The 20,488-nt window shown below is 45.9% G+C and overlaps 1 protein-coding gene across 1 annotated transcript; it reads right to left on the bottom strand.

The window, feature by feature from the left end:
* Window positions 1-6,350: 6,350 nt before the first annotated feature.
* fam185a (family with sequence similarity 185 member A) lies at window positions 6,351-18,868 on the bottom strand. Its single transcript, XM_039001369.1, has 8 exons — window positions 18,219-18,868; window positions 17,858-17,967; window positions 11,836-11,928; window positions 11,563-11,701; window positions 8,473-8,514; window positions 8,258-8,356; window positions 7,935-8,069; window positions 6,351-7,784 (listed from the first exon to the last, which is right to left on the bottom strand). Exons 1-8 carry the CDS (start codon window positions 18,640-18,642, stop codon window positions 7,672-7,674), a joined length of 1,155 nt encoding a protein of 384 aa, XP_038857297.1. The 5' UTR covers window positions 18,643-18,868; the 3' UTR covers window positions 6,351-7,671.
* Between the last annotated feature and the right edge of the window lie 1,620 nt (window positions 18,869-20,488).

Below are 20,488 nucleotides of genomic sequence, written 5' to 3' on the forward strand. Positions count from 1 at the left end.
CTAATGGCAGCTCCGGACTGAGTGGCAGCTCATGACTGGAGGGCAGCTCATGACTGGAGGGCAGCTCATGACTGGAGGGCAGCTCATGACTGGAGGGCAGCTCATGACTGGAGGGCAGCTCATGACTGGAGGGCAGCTCATGACTGGAGGGCAGCTCATGACTGGAGGGCAGCTCATGACTGGAGGGCAGCTCATGACTGGAGGGCAGCTCATGACTGGAGGGCAGCTCATGACTGTAGGGCAGCTCATGACTGTAGGGCAGCTCATGACTGTAGGGCAGCTCATGACTGTAGGGAAGCTCATGACTGTAGGGCAGCCCATGACCGTAGGGCAGCTCATGACTGTAAGGCAGCTCATGCAGCTCCTGACTGGCTGGCGGCTCTGGTTGCTCCTGACTGGCTGGCGTCTCTGGCGGCTCCTGACTGGCTGGCGTCTCTGGCGGCTCCTGACTGGCTGGCGTCTCTGGCGGCTCCTGACTGGCTGGCGGCTCTGGCGGCTCCTGACTGGCTGGCGGCTCTGGCGGCTCCTGACTGGCTGGCGGCTCTGGCGGCTCCTGACTGGCTGGCGGCTCTGGCGGCTCCTGACTGGCTGGCGGCTCTGGCGGCTCCTGACTGGCTGGCGGCTCTGGCGGCTCCTGACTGACGGACGGCTCTAGCGGCTCCTGACTGACGGACGGCTCTAGCGGCTCCTGACTGACGGACGGCTCTAATGGCGCTGGGCAGACGGACGGCTCAGACGGCGCTGGGCAGACGGACGGCTCAGACGGCGCTGGGCAGACGGACGGCTCAGACGGCGCTGGGCAGACGGACGGCTCAGACGGCGCTGGGCAGACGGACGGCTCAGACGGCGCTGGGCAGACGGACGGCTCAGACGGCGCTGGGCAGACGGACGGCTCAGACGGCGCTGGGCAGACGGACGGCTCAGACGGCGCTGGGCAGACGGACGGCTCAGACGGCGCTGGGCAGACGGACGGCTCAGACGGCGCTGGGCAGACGGACGGCTCAGACGGCGCTGGGCAGACGGACGGCTCAGACGGCGCTGGGCAGACGGACGGCTCAGACGGCGCTGGGCAGACGGACGGCTCAGACGGCGCTGGGCAGACGGACGGCTCAGACGGCGCTGGGCAGACGGACGGCTCAGACGGCGCTGGGCAGACGGACGGCTCAGACGGCGCTGGGCAGACGGACGGCTCAGACGGCGCTGGGCAGACGGACGGCTCAGACGGCGCTGGGCAGACGGACGGCTCAGACGGCGCTGGGCAGACGGACGGCTCAGACGGCGCTGGGCAGACGGACGGCTCAGACGGCGCTGGGCAGACGGACAGTTCAGACGGCGTTGGGCAGACGGGCAGTTCAGGCGCCGCTGGGCAGACGGCAGACTCTGGCCGGCTGAGACGCACTATAGGCCTGATGCGTGGTGCCGGAACTGGAGGTACCGGGCTGAGGGCACGCACCTCAGGGCGAGTGCGGGGAGGAGGAACAGGGCTCTGGCGATGCACTGGAAGCCTGGTGCGTGGTGTAGGCACTGGTGGTACTGGGCTGGGGCGGGAAGGTGGCGCCGGATATACCGGACCATGAAGGAGGACACGCGCTCTTGAGCACCGAGCCTCTCCAACCTTACCAGGTTGAATGGTCCCCGTAGCCCTGCCAGTGCGGCGAGGTGGAACAACCCGCACTGGGCTATGCAGGCGAACCGGGGACACCACCTGTAAGGCTGGTGCCATGTACGCCGGCCCGAGGAGACGTACTGGAGGCCAGATACGTTGGGCCGGCTTCATGACATCCAGCTCGATGCCCAACCTAGCCCTCCCAGTGCGGCAAGGTGGAATAGCCCGCACTGGGCTAAGCACGCGTACTGGGGACACCGTGCGCTTTACCGCATAACACGGTGTCTGACCAGTACGACGCCCTCTCACTCCACGGTAAGCCCGGGGAGTTGGCTCAGGTATCCAACCTGGCTTCGCCACACTCCCCTTTAGCCCCCCCCCAAGAAATTTTTGGGTGAGCCTCTCGGGTTTCCAGCCACTCTGCCTTGCAAGCGCCTCATAATGCCGCCTCTCTGCTTTTGATGCCTCCAGCTCCGCTTTGGGACGACGACACTCCTCTGGCTCTGCCCAGGGTCCTTCTCCGTCCAGAATCTCCTCCCATGTCCATTCCTCCTTGTACTGCTGCTGCTGTTGCTGCTGCCCGTTGCCACGCTGCTTGGTCCGGGTTTGGTGGGTGTTTCTGTAACGGCTTTCTTCCTGGGGTGAAAGAGAGGACCAAAATGCAGCGTAGCCAGTGCTCAACATGTTTAATATAATAACAAGTGAACACTACAAACAACAAACAAAATAACAAACCGTGAAAACCGAGACAGTCCTATCTGGTGCAGAACAAACACAGAGACAGGAAACAAACACCCACAAAATCCCAACACAAAACAAGCCTCCTATATATGAGTCTCAATCAGAGACAACGACTACCATCTGTCTCTGATTGAGAACCCACACTAGGCTGACATAGAAACAGACAAACTAGACACACAACATAGAATTCCCACCCAGCTCACGTCCTGACCAACTAAACACATACAAAACAACAGAAAACAGGTCAGGAACGTGACAGTATGTAAACTTCCGACTTCAATCGTACGCCAGTTATGATTGCCCAATACTGTTATCCCAGTTATGTAGTGAGATAATGTGGCAAGCTGAAACAATGAATGAGAGCAACAGAGAGAGAGAAAAAAAGGCTTTGTGTGTCAACCCCAAAAGGCATGGAAGCCCGTACAGGTCTTTGTGTCAAAATTAAGACGTTAAATAACGAGCTGTCTACTGACCCGAACAGCCTTCGATAAACAGGGACCTTGACCATGTGTCTTTGTATCCTCTCCATAAGTGTTTATATTCCAACATTATTTACACCTGAAAGCAATTCCATAGGCTCTGTTTTCTGTTAAACCCTATGAGCTCATAGAGAAGAAATCTGTGGAAAATGCTTCACAGAGCTGGCTAAGAATGAAACTGCAGAAATAAAGTCTTATTTCAGTTCATTTCCAAAGACTTTTAACCATCTGACTGTCAGTGCTGCTGTCAACACATACCTACACTCCCCTCTTTCTCTGGTAGTCCCTCCTCTCCCTGTCCATCCTTCCTCTGCTGTTCTTATGGGATTCCTCCTGATTATCAAGGTCTAAACTCAGGTTAAAAATCTTCTCCCAATCAAATGCCACAGTCAATTTACAACTGCCTACCTCACATCCCTCCACCAACCCGCTCGCCCCTTTCTTGCCATCCTACGTTGGTCGTTCACCTGGGGCAACCCTACCAGAAGTCAAATAATCAGTCATATATTGTCATAACCCCAACACCCATACCTACACAAATTGAAGAAAGTGAGAAGACTTGAATTAGTGAAATCAGGCTGATAACAGGCTGCAGGTGCAGAGCTGTAATAAAAGAACACATTGTCTTTATAAATACTATGGAGTATTACTTGTTCAATTACTTGTTACAAATCATAGATCTTTAGAGGTGCCTTCAGAACATCCCGTATGAATACGAGGCTAACACACAGCCAGTTGTGGCCCAGCACTGTTCACATATTGATCTTAAACCCCCTCTGTCTGTCTGTCCAGGAGCTGTCGGAAGGTAGATTCACTGTTAAAGGCTTACAGTACCTGGCCAAAGGGAAGGGTTGCCACAAGCTCATCCACCTCAATCTCTCCGGCTGCACTCAGGTCAGTTTCTGCGGTCCTCTCTGATCCATATGTCTCCTCTTCTATCTGCTTTAACTATATCCAGATCAGTTTTCCAACACATCTGTGTCCTCTGCCCCCTGGCTGCACTAGAGTCAGTTTGTGTGCTCCTCTCCAAGTCTGTATGTTGACCCTGGGGAATGAGAAAGGTTCTCTCTCTGGCTCTGAAAGGAAGAGAGAGAGAGAGAAAGAGAGAGAGAGAGAGAGAGATAGAGAGAGAGAGAGAGAGAGAGAGAGAGAGAAGGAGGGGGCTACAGCTTACGCACTGGTTTTAAATTACAACACACACACCCACATGCACATGTACTCCAGCATGAACATGGACTCTCACCAGGGCCAGCATTTTCCCAGCTGGTTAAGTGGTTGTACTTTGCTGCGAGAGAGAGACAGAAAGGCTGCAGCTAACTTGTTTGTTGAAAATTACAACATGTCCATATTCACCCTCTCCCTCTATCTCACCCCACTGCTCTCTAATGTTCTAATGTAGTGTGTGTGTGTGTGCGTGCGTGTGTCTCTCTCTCTTGTCCCTAAAGATCTCAGTGGATGGTTTCAGGTACATAGCAGCGGGCTGCCCACTGCTGCAGCAGAAGTTGTCAATGACATGCCCACTCTGTCAGACAACTGTGGGCTGGTACGTATGGAGCTACCAGACAACTCATTTAGGCTCTGGCCAATAGTTGTTCTCTTTCTAGGGAGTAGTACCATCTTTTTTAACCACCATTGGCTACCTGTGTATTTTGTGAGTGAATGAGTTAATGGACCTCTGCCTGTCACTGTCTGGTTTCCTCCAGTTGGAGCTAGCCTCTAAGTATCACTCTCTGTCTGCCATCTCACTATGTAACACGGCACATCTCTCAGACTTTGTCCATCTCTGACATGGACAACCTCACCAAGTTCAGAGTGGATGGTGAGTGTCTGTGAGTGCGTGTGCTACGACTCATGTTCCATATCTGTGTATAAGTGTTCGTTGATTGTCTTGGCAACCCACGTTGTGGTGAGTCTCGTTGCCGGTGTGATGTTTACAGGGAATCTGATTGGGTGACTAAGTGACGTGCTACACGCCTTATTTCATGTGATTGGTCTGTGACATCAAACCATGATGTAGCATCCAGAGAAACATCTTGTGGGCAATGTTGTGGGTCAACCCTGGAACTTTGGAAATCCACACATTTTTGGCCTTATACAGTGCTGTATCTGGCACAGGTCACTGTTAAGTGATCAGTCAATGATTATAGCTCTTCAGCCAAAGGAGATGGTCAGATTGTTTCTTGAAGATGTGATTAGTCAAGACAGATGGTTCAGGGGCATTATCAACACACACATAGTTTGTTATGGTGTGTGTTGTTCTGACAGTATATCTGTGTGTTCCTGTAGGTAGCAGTCAGAGCTCTGTGTCGTAGCTCTCCAGGCCTCGCTACACTCCATGCTGCTGACTGCCCCAGAATGACTGACGCCAGTCAAGTCTATGGGCGCCCTCCAAAACCTGGTCTACCTCAGCATCTCACACTGCAGTAGGTGTTTGTGTGTGTGTACTGTCTCTCTACTTTAGATGACATCCGGTTGCGTCACCTGACAGTGTGTGTGTGTATGAGTGCATGCTTGATGCAGGGTGAATAATAGGGGCAGTGATACCTGACTTAAGGGCTCTCTGCCTCTAAACTGAGGGAGCTGAATCTGAGCAACTGCAGCCACATCAACTGATCTATCACGAGGGTGGCTCAAAATAAGGTCATACAAATAAATAAACACACATATTACACACACATGTACTGTACAAGCATTGATTGACTGGCGTGATGTGTTTGTACTAGTTGCAGTGACCTGAACCACCTGAGTGTGTCTTAAAGCCAACTTATGCTTGCTCTGAAAATGTAATCCGGAGGCTCCTCGTGGAGGGTTTGACGCAATTGCGGAGCCTCTGGAGGCTTGCAGAAGCCAAATTGAGCTCCGTACTGCATTGCCGTGCGCCTCCCAAATGTTGTAACAATGCATAGGCTCCATATAGCTCCGCATTGATTGGTTGACGGTAGGTGGGGGCGGGAGGTCCTGTATAAACAAACTCACTTCCTTGACAACTTCCTTCACAACAGCTCTGCGAAGTGCAAAAAGTGTGTTTGCTCTGACTTCTGCGGAGGCCGCATCGCAGTAAATGCTGTATGTCCAATGCAGAAGTTGGATTGACCATGCAGAGCCTTTTACTGTGATAACATGTCTGATTCTGGTCTGGAGTGGCTCAGTAGCAGTTCCTCTCTCCTCCCTCTGGACATCAGTTGATGCAACATCACGGACTAGGTAATGCTTCCATAGCTTGCTGTATATGTGTGTAGAATTACAGTTAGCCATGTCAAACACCCCAACAACCTTACTCGTGTTTCCAGGCCATGAGACTGCAGTCCTGAGCAGTGGGAGCGCAGTAACAATGTAACCCCCTACTAGTTTGGCTATGACTGCTGTATCCAATCAGATGATCCGACTAGAACCAGGACTCCCAGGAGGAAGACGAGCCAGCACCAGGTAAAAATAACAAAAATAGGAATTTGATAAAGGCCTGTGAAGAGGACTACAATTACACAACATGAGTACACAGTCCATGCAGACAAACACACAAGGACTGAGTTTATACAGTTTATATATACATTCCAACTACCAATTTAAGGTAAACCAAATCCCTATCATTCACTGCACCTTTAACTCTAGCTCAATGTCAAGCACCTGACTCAAATGACCACAGATGAATAACCACAAAACAGATTATTTTTAGGCTAGGAAATATTGTTGAATTTATATCAGAACATCAATGCAGTATATACATTTATGTAAAGCTTTTACATCAAAACATTTCAACTGAGTTGGAGAAAGGATCTAGATTTTTATATGCATTACAACACAGATTGAATTTCATTTACATCATACAGCAAATATTTTTTGCATTTAAATAATATTAAAAAACTAAATTGCCTCAATGATTTCATTGTCAGTGTTGGTGTCAACACTTTTCCCAGTATTTTTTATTCACAGTAAATTGAACCCCCCATGAATAGTTTAAAATAAAGGCAACAACAACAAACACTGGTCACATCCTTTACGAAGCATCCAAAAACATTTAGTACATTTTGCAGTTTCAACCCTACGATCAGAAAGTCTTAAGAGTGAGGTTCTCCTGGTTTGTCATAACAAACAAGGCAATTATCTTCCTCAATAGTGTGCAATGAATTCTACTAGATGAAAAGCCAAAGTGAATATACATCCTGCCATTAAAAGAAAGCTAAAACATTTACATTTCACATACTATCAAACGTTCTATTTTCGCATAGTATTTAAAACGCAAGCGCGGGTATTCAGAAACAGCCAATGACTGAACTAGCCTGGCTGCCACTAGATTTATGCTTGAGCCATTTCATGACAACAGTTGGCTAAAGCAGAAACATTATGACTGAGTTACCTCTACTAACCGTGATCATGTTTTGCAACTGCATTTAGACACGTAATAAAGCCTAGTAGGCGTTGTCAATGCTACAGATGTGATTGTAACTTCATGATATTCACCAAAAACTATTGATTGAGAACAGAAATCAATAAGATTTTATTTTGTTTAAATCTGCTCTCATGGGGTTCTCCGTCTGCATGTGTCAAGACTCCCAGAGTGCGATTCATTTCATCCTATCACTGATCTGTCTCCCAGTTCCACATTGGCAACTTTCTCTTCTTTTTTCTCTCCTATGTCAGCTTAGCAGTAGAAAGACAACTGAGACAACAGAGAAAGACAACTGAGACAACAGAGAAAGACAACTGTGGTTGGACTCTGCCCAACAGTCACAGTCAGTGAGATAGTTATGTCTACACTTCTTGTCCCTGAGGACTTAGTTCAGTAGGTAGACAGGAAGGAGGTAGGACATTTTTGGAAGTGTTGGAATGGAGCGTAGGAGTGAAGCCTCAGCTGCCCAGCTTCAGAGACTCAAACCAGCTCTGTGCCTTCAGGGTGATGGAGCCTCTGTCTGCCTGGGCCCTGATCCACTGGTCACCCTGGGGTTGCCCATTCATATGGCCTACAGGGAGAGCAGAATAAATGGAATTGGGTGGGTTAAGTAGTAACAGTAGCAGCTGTGTACTGTACTCACTGGGTGAGTAAACATAGTAGGAGTAAGTGTAACTCATTGGTGAGTTCAGTCCCAGTAGTATTTATAGGGATGACTGACCAGTGACAGTAGTCATGCTATCTTTGGAATCTCTCTCTGCTTGCTGAAGGACTATCTCTGGGCTGATCTCTACTGACGTTCCACACAGCTGCACTCCTGCTCTTATAGAGGGGTGGACACGCACAGACACCGCACCTGAGAGAGGGGGGGAATAGAAAGCAAAAGGGAGAAAAGAGTGATGGGAAGACAGTGACAGGAAAAGACTGGGTCAGAGGTGTAACATTGGAGAGAGAGAGAGTCAATTCAGAGGGATGACCAGATATGGCTCATCCTATTGAGCATTCTATACCCAGTACATCCACGCAGAATGTTATTATGTTTACCTTGCTGAGAGTGGATTTCTGCACTGCCACTGTCTCCTACATATGCATCAATGTTTCCACTGTTTGACAACACCTTCAGGTAGCCATTATTAGAACCATCTGGCAAAACGTGTCAAAGGAAAAAAATATTACGCTTGAAATCAGGTTAAAATAGCCTCAAACAAAATTTGACACAATCGGTTTTCAAATGTAGCACAGAGTATTGGCCCACTTACCTACAATTATATCTCCAGTCTCATTCCGCACTGTGGCATCACCTGTATGACAAAGAAACTAAACGTGAGATGCTGATGTACCCAGAGAGCTCACAAGGCTAATGGTTTCCATGTCCTCTAGGAGAACAGAGAGGCTGTCTATCTCAGAGGAAATCTCCATGAATTATGGCTGACTCATCCTCTTCGCCTCACTTTCTCTCTGTTAATTGCTCTTCCTGGTTGTTTTCTTTGCCAGAGGTTCCTCTTCTTTCACTCTACCTAACCTTGATTTATCTAAGCAGTGACTCACTCAGGCCATCCACAACTTAATCATCTTGTTTACACCAAGTTAGGGAAAGCATTTAAGTCTAGTCTGAATAATGGTAGTCACTAAACCAAAACAGTCCTGACCAGGAAAAACTCTGTACCTTAGATATAGCTGATAAATAGGGCCCAGGGTTTTTGCATGTCATGTCACATGTTCAATAAAAATTCAGGGCCCTAACTAAAAGTGCTGGCCAGTATTTGGCAGTATACAGTATACTCACAGATTACTGCACCTGTACATAGCCCATCCAACTACCTCATCCCCATACTGTATTTATTTACTCATCTTGCTCCTTTGCACCCCAGTATCTCTACTTGCACATTCATCTTCTGCACATCAATCACTCCAGTGTTTAATTGGTATATTGTAATTACTTCGCCACCATGGCCTATTTATTGCCTTACATCCCTTATCCTACCTCATTTGCACTCACTGTATATAGACTTTTTCTACTGTATTATTGACTGTATGTTTGTTTATTCCATGTGTAACTCTGTTGTATGTGTTGAACTGCTTTGCTTTATTCTTGGCCAGGTTGTAAATGAGAACTTGTTCTCAACTAGCCTACCTGGTTAAATAAAGTTGAAATAAAATAAATTAAAAATACAGTTGAAGTCAGAAGTTAACATACACTTAGGTTGGAGTCATTAAAACGTGATTTTCAACCACTCCACAAATGTCTTGTTAACAAACTATAGTTTTGGCAAGTTGTTTAGGACATCTACTTTGTGCACGACAAGTAATTTTGTCCAAAAATTGTTTACAGGCAGATTATTTCACTTATGATTCACTGTCACAATTCCAGTGGGTCAGAAGTTCACATATACTAAGTTGACTGTGCCTTTAAACAGCTTGGAATATTCCAGAAAATGATATCATGGCTTTAGAAGCTTCTGATAGGCTAATTGACATAATTTGAGTCAATTGGAGTTATACCTGTGGATGTATTTCAAAGCCTCCCTTCAAACTCAGTGCCTCTTTGCTTGACATCATGAGAACATCAAAGAAATCAGCCAAGACCTCAGAAAAAAATAGTAGACCTCCACAAGTCTGGTTCATCCTTGGGAGCAATTTCCAAACGCCTGAAGGTACCACGTTCATCTGTACAAACAATAGTACACAAGTATAAACACCATGGGACCACGCAGCCGTCATACTGCTCAGGAAGGAGACGCGTTCTGTCTCCTAGAGATGAACATACTTTGGTGCAAAAAGTGCAAATCAATCCCAGAACAACAGCAAAGGACCTTGTGAAGATGCTGGAGGAAACCGGTACAAAAGTATCTATATCCACAGTAAAACGAGTCCTGTATCGACATAACCTGAAAGGCCGCTTAGCAAGGATAAAGCCACTGCTCCAAAACCTCCATAAAAAAGCCAGACTACAGTTTGCAACTGCACATGGGGACAAAGATCGTACTTTTTGGAGAAATGTCCTCTGGTCTGATGAAACAAAAATAGAACTGTTTGAACATAATGACCATCGTTATGTTTGAAGGAAAAAGGGTGAGGCTTGCAAGCCGAAGAACACCATCCAAACCGTGAAGCATGGGGGTGGCATCATCATGTTGTGGGGGTGCTTTGCTGCAGGAGGGACTGGTGCACTTCACAAAATAGATGGCATCATGAGGCAGGAAAATGATGTGGATATATTGAAGCAACACCTCAAGACATCAGTCAGGAAGTTAAAGCTTGGTAGCAAATGGGTTTTCCAAATGGACAATGACCCAAACCATACTTCCAAAGTTGTGGCAAAATGGCTTAAGGACAACAAAGTCAAGGTATTGCAGTGGCCATCACAAAGCCCTGACCTCAATCCTATAGAAAATTTGTGGGCAGAACTAAAAAAGTGTGCGCGAGCAAGGAAGCCTACAAACCTGACTCAGTTACACCGGCTCTGTCAGGAGGAAGGGGATAAAATTCACCCAACTTATTGTGGGAAGCTTGTGGAAGGCTACCCAAAACGTTTGACTCAAGTTAAACAATTTAAAGGCAACGCTACCAAATACTAATTGAGTGTATGTATGTAAACTTCTGACCCACTGGGAATGTGATGAAAGAAATAAAAGCTGAAATAAATCCTTCTCTCTACTATTATTCTGACATTTCACATTCTTAAAATGTGACCTAAGACATGGAATTTTTACAAGGATTACATTTCAGAAATTGTGAAACTGAGTTTTAGGTGTATGTAAACTTCCGACTTCAACTGTATATGACTAGGTATACAGTATTATATTTTGGCCAACATATACAGTGCATTCGGAAAGTATCCAGACCATTTTACTTTTTCCAAATATTGTTACGTTACAGCTTTATTCTAAAATGTATTACATTCATTTCCCCCCTCAAATCTACACACAACACCCCATAATGACAGTGAAAACAGGTCTTTAGAAATGTTTGCAAATTATTTATTTTTTTAAATACAGAGAAATGCCTTATTTACATAAGTATTCAGACCCTTTGCTATGAGACTCCAAATTGAGCGCAGGTGCATCCTGTTTTCATTGATCATCCTTGAGATGTTTCTACAACTTGGAGTCCACCTGTGGTAAATTTAAATGTATTTGGCTAAGGTGTATGGAAACTTCCGACTTCAACTGTATGTGTGAATTCAAACCGATATCACAATAACAAAGTATTCCACAAACCACTGTCAATACCATTGACTCATAAAAGCCAAAGCTCTGGGGTGACAATGTTTCAAGTCTCATGAAGGCCATCTTACTATGCAATGCTAAATGTACTATCCACTATATGCGCAGCACTCCCCTCCTCACCATGTATGTGTCCCAGCTGTATCCTCCCTGAAGAGGACGATATGGTGGTGGACTCAGCGTAGATGGCTTTCACCTTCAGAGGGCCATGTTCTGTCGACACGTTCATAGTAGTACCCTGGATCTTCTTCACATTCACCGCCTACAGACAGAGCACAAAAAGAGCTTATATCTACTATTAACTGTAATACACATACCATTCAGCACAAATATACTTTTATAAAATAAACAGAATTGGGTAGGGTAGGTCTCAGAGTATAACAGCAGCTACTGTACACTGTGTCCAGAGGTGCTGATGTCCACATTGCCATGGATGGTTCCCACCCCAGTGACGTTGCCCCCCTGGGAGTGGACCTGCACCTGGTGACCCTGTAGAATAGAAGATTTTTTTACGATGGAAATATTTTTTGCTCTCCTCCCATTGCCCCCAAAACCCACACAAGAAGATGCATGCCCAAGCAATATCTAATCCCCCCCTAACCTTCTAGGCATAGCCACAGGAAGTAGGGGTGCTGAGGGTGAAGCACCCACTGACAAATCGAAATCAACCTTTTCATGCGTGAGTTCCAAATATCTCTAACGGTCACCCCAGCGTGAGTTGTTTTATGCACGTGATGTCAGAATGCACTCACTGTTACAAAATGTGATTGTTACGCAACAGGACAGTTAACCCGCGCTGCCTGCTAATTATCTGTATATCATGTCGTTTCTACTGTATGTAGGTATATATTTATGATAATATATTTACTGTATTATTCACATGTTTTCAAGTACTGTGACAAATAATGCATTCCGATTATTGCAAAGATTGTAATGGACACCTATGATGTGTGTAAAATTCTTATGTAGCCTACATTTTCCAGTTTGCATGATTGTGTTATGCTGTCTCTACTTCTGTGGATGTATGAACATTGCATCCAAAAAGAAACTGGTCACATTCAGGACATAACTTTGTAGGGACTGTGTTTGTGCAAAATGTTTCTGTTAAAAAACAGTGGCCAGCTCAAACGCTGACTTGCGTCAATTGAAACTGGACGCTCTAAATAAGCGTTCTAATCACACCGGTTTGAGCGCACGCAGCAGGGACCCCTGTAGAATGATCACACCTGTTTTTTGGTATGTGTCAAAGGAAAACATATTTAAGAAACAATCATGCAGTACAGTAAGCAGCAAGCAGTTACACTGGCGGGCCTCAGTGGCAATAAATTACCAAAAGCTTACCTTGACTTGGAAGAGTTCCAGTGTTGGATAGCCATAGCTAGCTAGCTAAAATAGCACCCCTCTGTTTGAGTAGGCTAAACTAGCTAGCAGGATTGACTAAATGAAAAGAAAAACACTATGAAATATAGCTAGCGTTCTCTTTTGCTTCTCCTTCATTTTTGAAGAAATTAATTTGTTCAAAACTGTCTCTCTAGAGTCACCCAGAAGCGGCGCTCCTAGTGGCCAGGGACTTTAACGCAGGCAAACTGAAAATCAGTTTTACCAAATTTTTACCAGCATGTCACATGTGCAACCAGAGAAAAAAATCCTAGACCACCTTTACCCCACACACAGATGCAAACAAATCTCTCCCCCCTCCATTTGGCAGATCTGACCATGATTCTATCCTCCTGATTCCTGCTTACAAGCAAACACTAAAGCAGGAAGTACCAGTGACTCGCTCAATACGGAAGTGGTCAGATGATGCGGACCCTACACTACAGGACTGTTTTGCTAGCACAGACTGGAATATGTTCCGGGATTCATCCAATGGCATTGAGGAGTATACCACCTCAGTCATCGGCTTCATCAATAAGTGCATCAACAACGTAGTCCCCAGAGTGACAGTACGTACATATCCCAACCAGAAGCCATGGATTACAGGCAACATCCGCATCGAGCTAAAGGCTAGAGCTGCCGCTTTCAAGGAGCGGGAGACTAATCCGGACGCTTATAAGAAATCCCGCTATGCCCTCAGACGAACTATCAAACAAGCAAAGCGTCAATACAGGATTAAGACTGAATCCTACTACATCGGCTCTGACGCTCGTCGGATGTGGCAAGGCTTGAAAACTATTACGGACTACAAAGGGAAACCCAGACACAAGCTGCCCAGTAACGCAAGCCTACCAGACGAACTAAATGCCTTTTATGCTCGCTTTGAGGCAAGCAACACTGAAGCATGCATGAGAGCACCAGCTGTTCTGGATGACTTTGTAATAACGCGATAAAGGTTGCCAAAGTGAACAAAACCTAGAAACAGGTCAACATTCCACAAAGCCGCTGGGCCAGACGGATTACTAGGACGTGTACTCAAAGCATGCGCGGACCAACTCAAGTATTTTCACTGGCATTTTCAACCTCTCCCTGACCAAGTCTGTAATACCTACATGTTTTAAGCAGACCACCATAGTCCCTGTGCCCAAGGAAGCGAAGGTAACCTGACTAAATGATTACCGCCCTGTGGCACTCACGTCAGTAGCCATGGAGTGCTTTGAAAGGCTGGTCATGGCTCACATCAACAGCATCCCCCCGGACACCGACACCCTAGACCCACTCCAATTCGCATACCGCCCCAACAGATCCACAGATGACGCATTCTCAATCGCACTCCACACTGCCTTTTCTCACCTGGACAAAAGGAACACCCATGTGAGAATGCTGTTCATTGACTACATCTCAGCGTTCAACACCATAGTCCCATGAAGCTCATCACTAAGCTAAGGACTCTGGGACTAAACACCTCCCTCTGCAACTGGATCCTGGACTTCCTGACGGGCCGCCCCCAGGTGGTAAGAGTAGGCAACAACACGTCTGCCACACTGATCCTTAACACTGGGGCCCCTCAGGGGTGTGTACTTAGTCCCCTCCTGTATTCCCTGTTCACCCACGACTGCGTGGCCAAACATGACTCTGACACCATCATTAAGTTTGCTGATGACACAACAGTGGTAGGCCTGATCACTGACAAGACAGCCTATAGGGAGGAGGTCAGAGAACTGGCAGTGTGGTGCAACAACCTCTCCCTCACTGTTAGCAAGACAAAGGAGCTGATCGTGGACTATAGGAAATGGCGAGCCGAACAGGCCCCCATTAACATTGACGGGGCTGTAATGGAGCAGGTCGAGAGTTTCCCCACATTTCCCCCCTCAGGAGACTGAAAAGATTTGGCATGGGTCCCCAGATCCTCAAAAGGTTCTACAGCTGCACCACCGAGAGCATCCTGACCGATTGCATCACCGCCTGGTATGGCAACTGCTCGGCATCTGACCGTAAGGCGCTACAGAGGGTAGTGCGAACGGCCCAGTACATCACTGGGGCCAAGATTCCTGTCATCCAGGACCTGTTTAATAGGCGGTGTCAGAGGAAAGCCCATAAAATTGTCAGAGACTCCAGTCACCCAAGTTAAAGACAGTTTTCTCTGCTACCGCACAGCAAGCGGTACCGGAGCGCCAAGTTTCGGACCAAAAGGCTCCTCAACAGCTTCTACCCCCAAGCCATAAGACTGCTGAACAATTAATATAATCGCAACCGGATAATTTACATTGACACACACCACCACCCCCTTTTGTACACTGCTACTACTCGTGGTTTATTATCTATGCATAGTCACTTCACCACCACCTACATGTACAAATTAGCTCAACTAACCTGTACCCCCACACACTGACTCGGTACCGGTGCCCCTGTATATAGACTCATGATTGTTATTCTTATTGTGTTACTTTTTATTATTACTTTTTATTTTTGTCTACTTGGTAAATATTTTAACTCTTCTTGAACAGCACTGTTGGTTAAGGGATTGTAAGTAAGCATTTCACGGTGAAGTCTACACTTGTTATATTCAGCGCATGTGACAAATACAGTTTGATTTGAACTACTCACCACACTTTATGCACTGCAGTGCTAGCTGTAGCTTATGCTTTCAGTACTAGATTAATTCTCTGACCCTTTGATTGGGTGGATAACATGTCAGTTCATGCTGCAAGAGCTCTGATGGGTTGGAGGGTGTCCTCCAGAAGATCTCATAATTACTGTGTAAGTCTATGGAAGGGTGAGAACTATGGGCCTCCTAGGTTTTGTATTGGAGTCAATGTACCTAGAGGAGGACGGAAGCTAGCTGTCCTCCGGCTACACCATGGTGCTAACCAACTGAGTGCTGTTGAGGCTACTGTAGACCTTCATTGCAAAACAGTGTTTTAATCCATTATTTGGTGACATGTGAATCTATTTAGCATAACTTTAATGTTTCTCTATTTTTATGAAATTCAGAGGATGGTCCACCCCTTCCTCCTCAGAGGAGGTTCCACTGCTTTACATTTCAACCGATCGCTGCCCGCACCTGCCCGCCCGTCCAGCATCACTACTCTGGACGGTTCTGACTTAGAATATGTGGACAACTACAAATACCTAGGTGTCTGGTTAGAATGTAAACTCTCCTTCCAGACTCACATTAAGCATCTCCAATCCAAAATTAAATCTAGAACTGGCCTCCTATTTCGCAACAAAGCATCCTTCACTCATGCTGCCAAACATACCCTCGTAAAACTGACCATCCTACCGATCCTCGACATCAGCGATGTCATTTACAAAATAGCCTCCAACACTCTACTCAACAAATTGGATGCAGTCTATCACAGTGCCATCAGTTTTGTCTCCAAAGCCCCATATACTACCCGTAGCACGCGCTCCAGCAGGTATATTTCACTGGCCATCCCCAAGCCAACACTTCCAACGCGACCTGTATGCTCTCGTTGGCTGGCCCTCGCTTCATACTTATGGCCAAACCCACTGGCTCCAGGTCATCTACAAGTCTCTGCTAGGTAAAGCCCCGCCTTATCTCAGCTCACTGGTCACCATAGCAGCACCCACCAGCACGCGCTCCAGCAGGTATCTCTCACTGGTCACCCCCAAAGCCAATTCTTCCTTTGGCCGCCTTTCCTTCCAGTTCTCTGCGGCCAATGACTGGAACGAACTGCAAAAAAAAAATCACTGAAGCTGGATACTCATATCTCCCTCACTAGCTTTAAGCACCAGCTGTCAGAGCAGCTCACAGATCACTGCACCTGTACATATGTAACGGATGTGAAATGGCTAGCTAGTTAGCGGGTACGCGCTAGTAGCATTTCAATCAGTTACGTCACTTGCTCTGAAACCTAGAAGTAGGGTTGCACCTTGCTCTGCAAGGGCCGTGGCCTTTGTGGAGCGATGGGTAACGATGCTTCGTGGGTGTCAGTTGTTGATGTGTGCAGAGGGCGCCCGGGTCGGGGCGAGGGGACGGTTTAAAGTTATACTGTTACATTGATGCTGTTGACCCGGATCACTGGTTGCTGCGGAAAAGGAGGAGGTTGAAAGGGGGGTGAGTGTAACGGATGTGAAATGGCTAGCTAGTTAGCGGGTACGCGCTAGTAGCATTTCAATCAGTTACGTCACTTGCTCTGAAACCTAGAAGTAGGGTTGCACCTTGCTCTGCAAGGGCCGCGGCTTTTGTGGAGCGATGGGTAACGACGCTTCGTGGGTGTCAGTTGTTGATGTGTGCAGAGGGTCCCTGGTTCGCGCCTGGGTCGGGGCGAGGGGACGGTTTAAAGTTATACTGTTACACATAGCCCATCTGTAAATAGCCCATCCAACTACCTCATCCCTATACTGTATTTATTTATCTTGCTCCTTTGCACCCCAGTATCTCTACTTGCACATTCATCTTCTGCACATCAATCACTCCAGTGTTTAATTGGTATATTGTAATTACTTCGCCACCATGGCCTATTTATTGCCTTAACTCCCTTATCTTACCTCATTTGCACACACTGTATATAGACTTGTTCTACTGTATTGTTGACTGTATGTTTGTTTATTTCATGTGTAACTCTGTTGTTGTATGTGTCGAACTGCTTTGCTTTATCTTGACCAGGTCGCGGTTGTAAATGAGAACTTGCTCTCAACTAGCCTACCTGGTTAAATAAAGGTGAAATCAAATAAAATGAAAGTTGTGGATGTAAACGTGGTTAATGTAATGTTTGGATTAAGTTTCATGTCAGGTGAACTGTTGTGTCCTCACCTTTTGGTTTAATAATTCTCATAATCTCCAAACTGTTCCTTTTCAATTGCTACGATGTTTATCTATATGCTTTATATATTTATTCTGTATTCACTTGCTTTGGCAATGTAAACATGTGTTTTCCATGCCAATAAAGCCCTTTGAATAAGAATTGAAGGGGCTGCTGGGTCATTATAGCAGATGTGGCTGTAGTTTTAGTCAAACTATAACCTTATTCATATTTCACTGGACTGTACAGACTTTAATCATATTCATATTTACCTTGACTGAGTGCAGCACACAATTCCCCCTCTCTGTCTGCACCCTGCAGGTATCACACTCCATCTTCTGGACATGCACGTCGCCCTCTCCTTGAGTGGTGATGTAAAGGTCTGACACACACACACGTGATTTCACTCACCGTTTTGCTGTCATATCTAACTAATCACTGGTTTTATAAGAGGGAGGGGAAGTGCTTGGCTAGGGGTCATCATATCAATAATGTAATCATGAGCATCAGCTGACAGTCTGATCCTAGTACAGTTAGTACACCTAGAGCCATTCTCTTAATGGACTTCTTTAATTCATGAAGCAGACAGTGGCTCTAAACTCATGATTCAACTTCACAAACCAAAACACTCACCACTTTTGATGGGAGCGGTCAGCTCCACTGACACGTTGCTGTTTTTGACCTCGGACAAGATGTACAGTTCCTTGTTTTGGTCATCATAGTGCACCTGGAAGTTGTCTAGTTGGACGGCTTGATCTGCGCTGGTGCCATGAATGGTGATGAAGGCCCGGTTCGCCTCGGGGAAAGCGTGCGGGTCCAGAGGTCGTACGGAGATGTGACATTGGAGCTGAACCCGTACTTTGCTGAAGGGGTTAACAACAAGAGTCCACTGCTTCAAGGGTTTGCTCGCCTCTTTCTTGGTTGAAGAGCAGGGAGAGGTCGAGAACGCCTTCAGAATCAACAAGGAAGAGTCTTGGAGGTTATTTGGACACGCTGCCAGAGATCTCCAACGTAAAAGTCCGAGACTTATACGTTGGTTCGCGGAACAACAAAACATCACGGTCACAGATCATAAACAGTCTTGAAAAAACTTGCGGTTAAACATTTGCACCAGGGCTCCTTTATTGAGGCGTGGAACTTCGTTGCGTTACGTTCCACGTCCTACGGATAGACAATACTTTTGGCCAAAGGATGATGAAACAAGTTCGAACTCCTTAGGTGATATTCTAACCAAAGACAGGAATGAACCACTGTGTTCTAGCCCTGTCCTATAATAAACCAGCCTCTCGTCACCCACTATCAGCGTCTAAGTACTTCCGGGTGAGGGAATTTTTGTAACTGTCTAAATAAAAGTCCCCCACGTAATAGTAGAACACTGTAATTAACTTGTAGTTATTCATAATATATGAAAGATAATTGTCTAAACATTAACAATGATTCATATTTGTTCATATTTAAGTGACATTTACATTTCCCCCCCAAAGTTAAACAAATGCCCCCAATGCAATACACTGTAGGCCTATAAATTACACATGGGCTTGTAGAGAAAAAAGTATTATGTGCCACTGTAAAAGGAGGGTTGGGAATAGTCTGTAGAGTCTGTAGCACAGGTGGTTGGTGGAACCTTAATTGGGGAGAACGGGTTCGTGGTAATGACTGGAGCAGAATCGGTGGAATGGTGTCAAACATATGGTTTCTACGTGTTTGATGCCATTCCATAAGCTCCGTTCCAGACATTATTATGAGTCGTCCTCCCCTCAGCAGCCTCCACTGGTGTAAAATCTATATATGGTGTTATTTCATGGGGGACTCTGGTCTAAATACCCAGCAACACTTTCTACTCCACCCCCAATGCAATAATACACTGTAGGTCTATAAAATGATTTCTTAGCTTACCCTGTTTGCTTCCAGTGTGAAATAAAATGCCATTCCATACTAGACTTTCATGAACTCATGCTTTGCCCTAATGGAGGTGCCAAATACCAATTATTAGCAGGTGACTAGTTACTTCAAAGACACAATGTAGGACTGACATACTAACCTAGATTAAGGATGAGCCAGTTGCACCTTCTACACATTTTAGTCATTTAGCAGATGTTCTTATCCAGAACCACTTACAGTAGTAGTGAGAGCATACATTTTCATACTGGTCTCCCATGGAAATCAAGCCCACAACCCTGGCATTGCAAGCACCATGCTCTATTAACTGAGCCACACGGGACTACACATTAAAATCAACCCAAGGCCAGCCTTCACCTGTGCCAAAAATGTATCTTGGCCCGACAAGTAAAATATTTTTGAGGCCATATCCTAGTAAAATCATATTGCTATAGTTATATATTATCCCAAATATTCATTGCCTTCCAACGATTCTGTTAAACCCACATTGGTCTCAATACAGTGTTTTGGTTGTTATTGGTACATTTTGTGTCACTATTACTGTTTGTGTATGGAGGTCTATGTGTTGTTAATTTAATAGGTCTACATGAGTTGGAGTCAAATTGAAGTCAATAAATTCTGGAAGTAATTTTAAATTAGAAAATGAAGAGAAAAAATTGCTTCTTGACTTAAATAGCTTTTCCTTATCAGCTTATTTTGAAGAAAATGAAAATAAACAGCCTTCAATTCAAATTGACCCCAACCCTGAGGCCTAAATTCAGCACTCAAATGAGATGTGGATCGCACTACACTCAATGCATTACAGATCCATAGGCTATCCAATTCACATTCATTTACAGTTTAACTCCATTTTCAAGTAGGTATAGTTATCAATAGTGTGTTTCTTTGTTGTTATTGTTAGTCATTAAAAATGTACGGGCCTCTTGTGTTTTCTTGTGAGACATTAGTATCTGTGCATTGGACACTAATCAAAACCCTTACTTTAAGAAAGGGCTGTTGGACAC

The sequence above is a fragment of the Salvelinus namaycush genome, chromosome 9, assembly GCF_016432855.1.
Source record: "Salvelinus namaycush isolate Seneca chromosome 9, SaNama_1.0, whole genome shotgun sequence".
Lineage (NCBI taxonomy): Eukaryota > Metazoa > Chordata > Actinopteri > Salmoniformes > Salmonidae > Salvelinus > Salvelinus namaycush.

Coding starts and splice junctions, on each gene's coding strand:
- fam185a (XM_039001369.1), bottom strand. CDS start 18,642: ATGTTTTGTTGTTCCGCGAACCAACGTATAAGTCTCGGACTTTTACGT. Junction 11,929..17,857: donor GTGTGCTGCACTCAGTCAAG/GTAAATATGAAT, acceptor TCTATTCTACAG/GGTCACCAGGTGCAGGTCCA. Junction 8,357..8,472: donor GACTGGAGATATAATTGTAG/GTAAGTGGGCCA, acceptor ACGTTTTGCCAG/ATGGTTCTAATAATGGCTAC.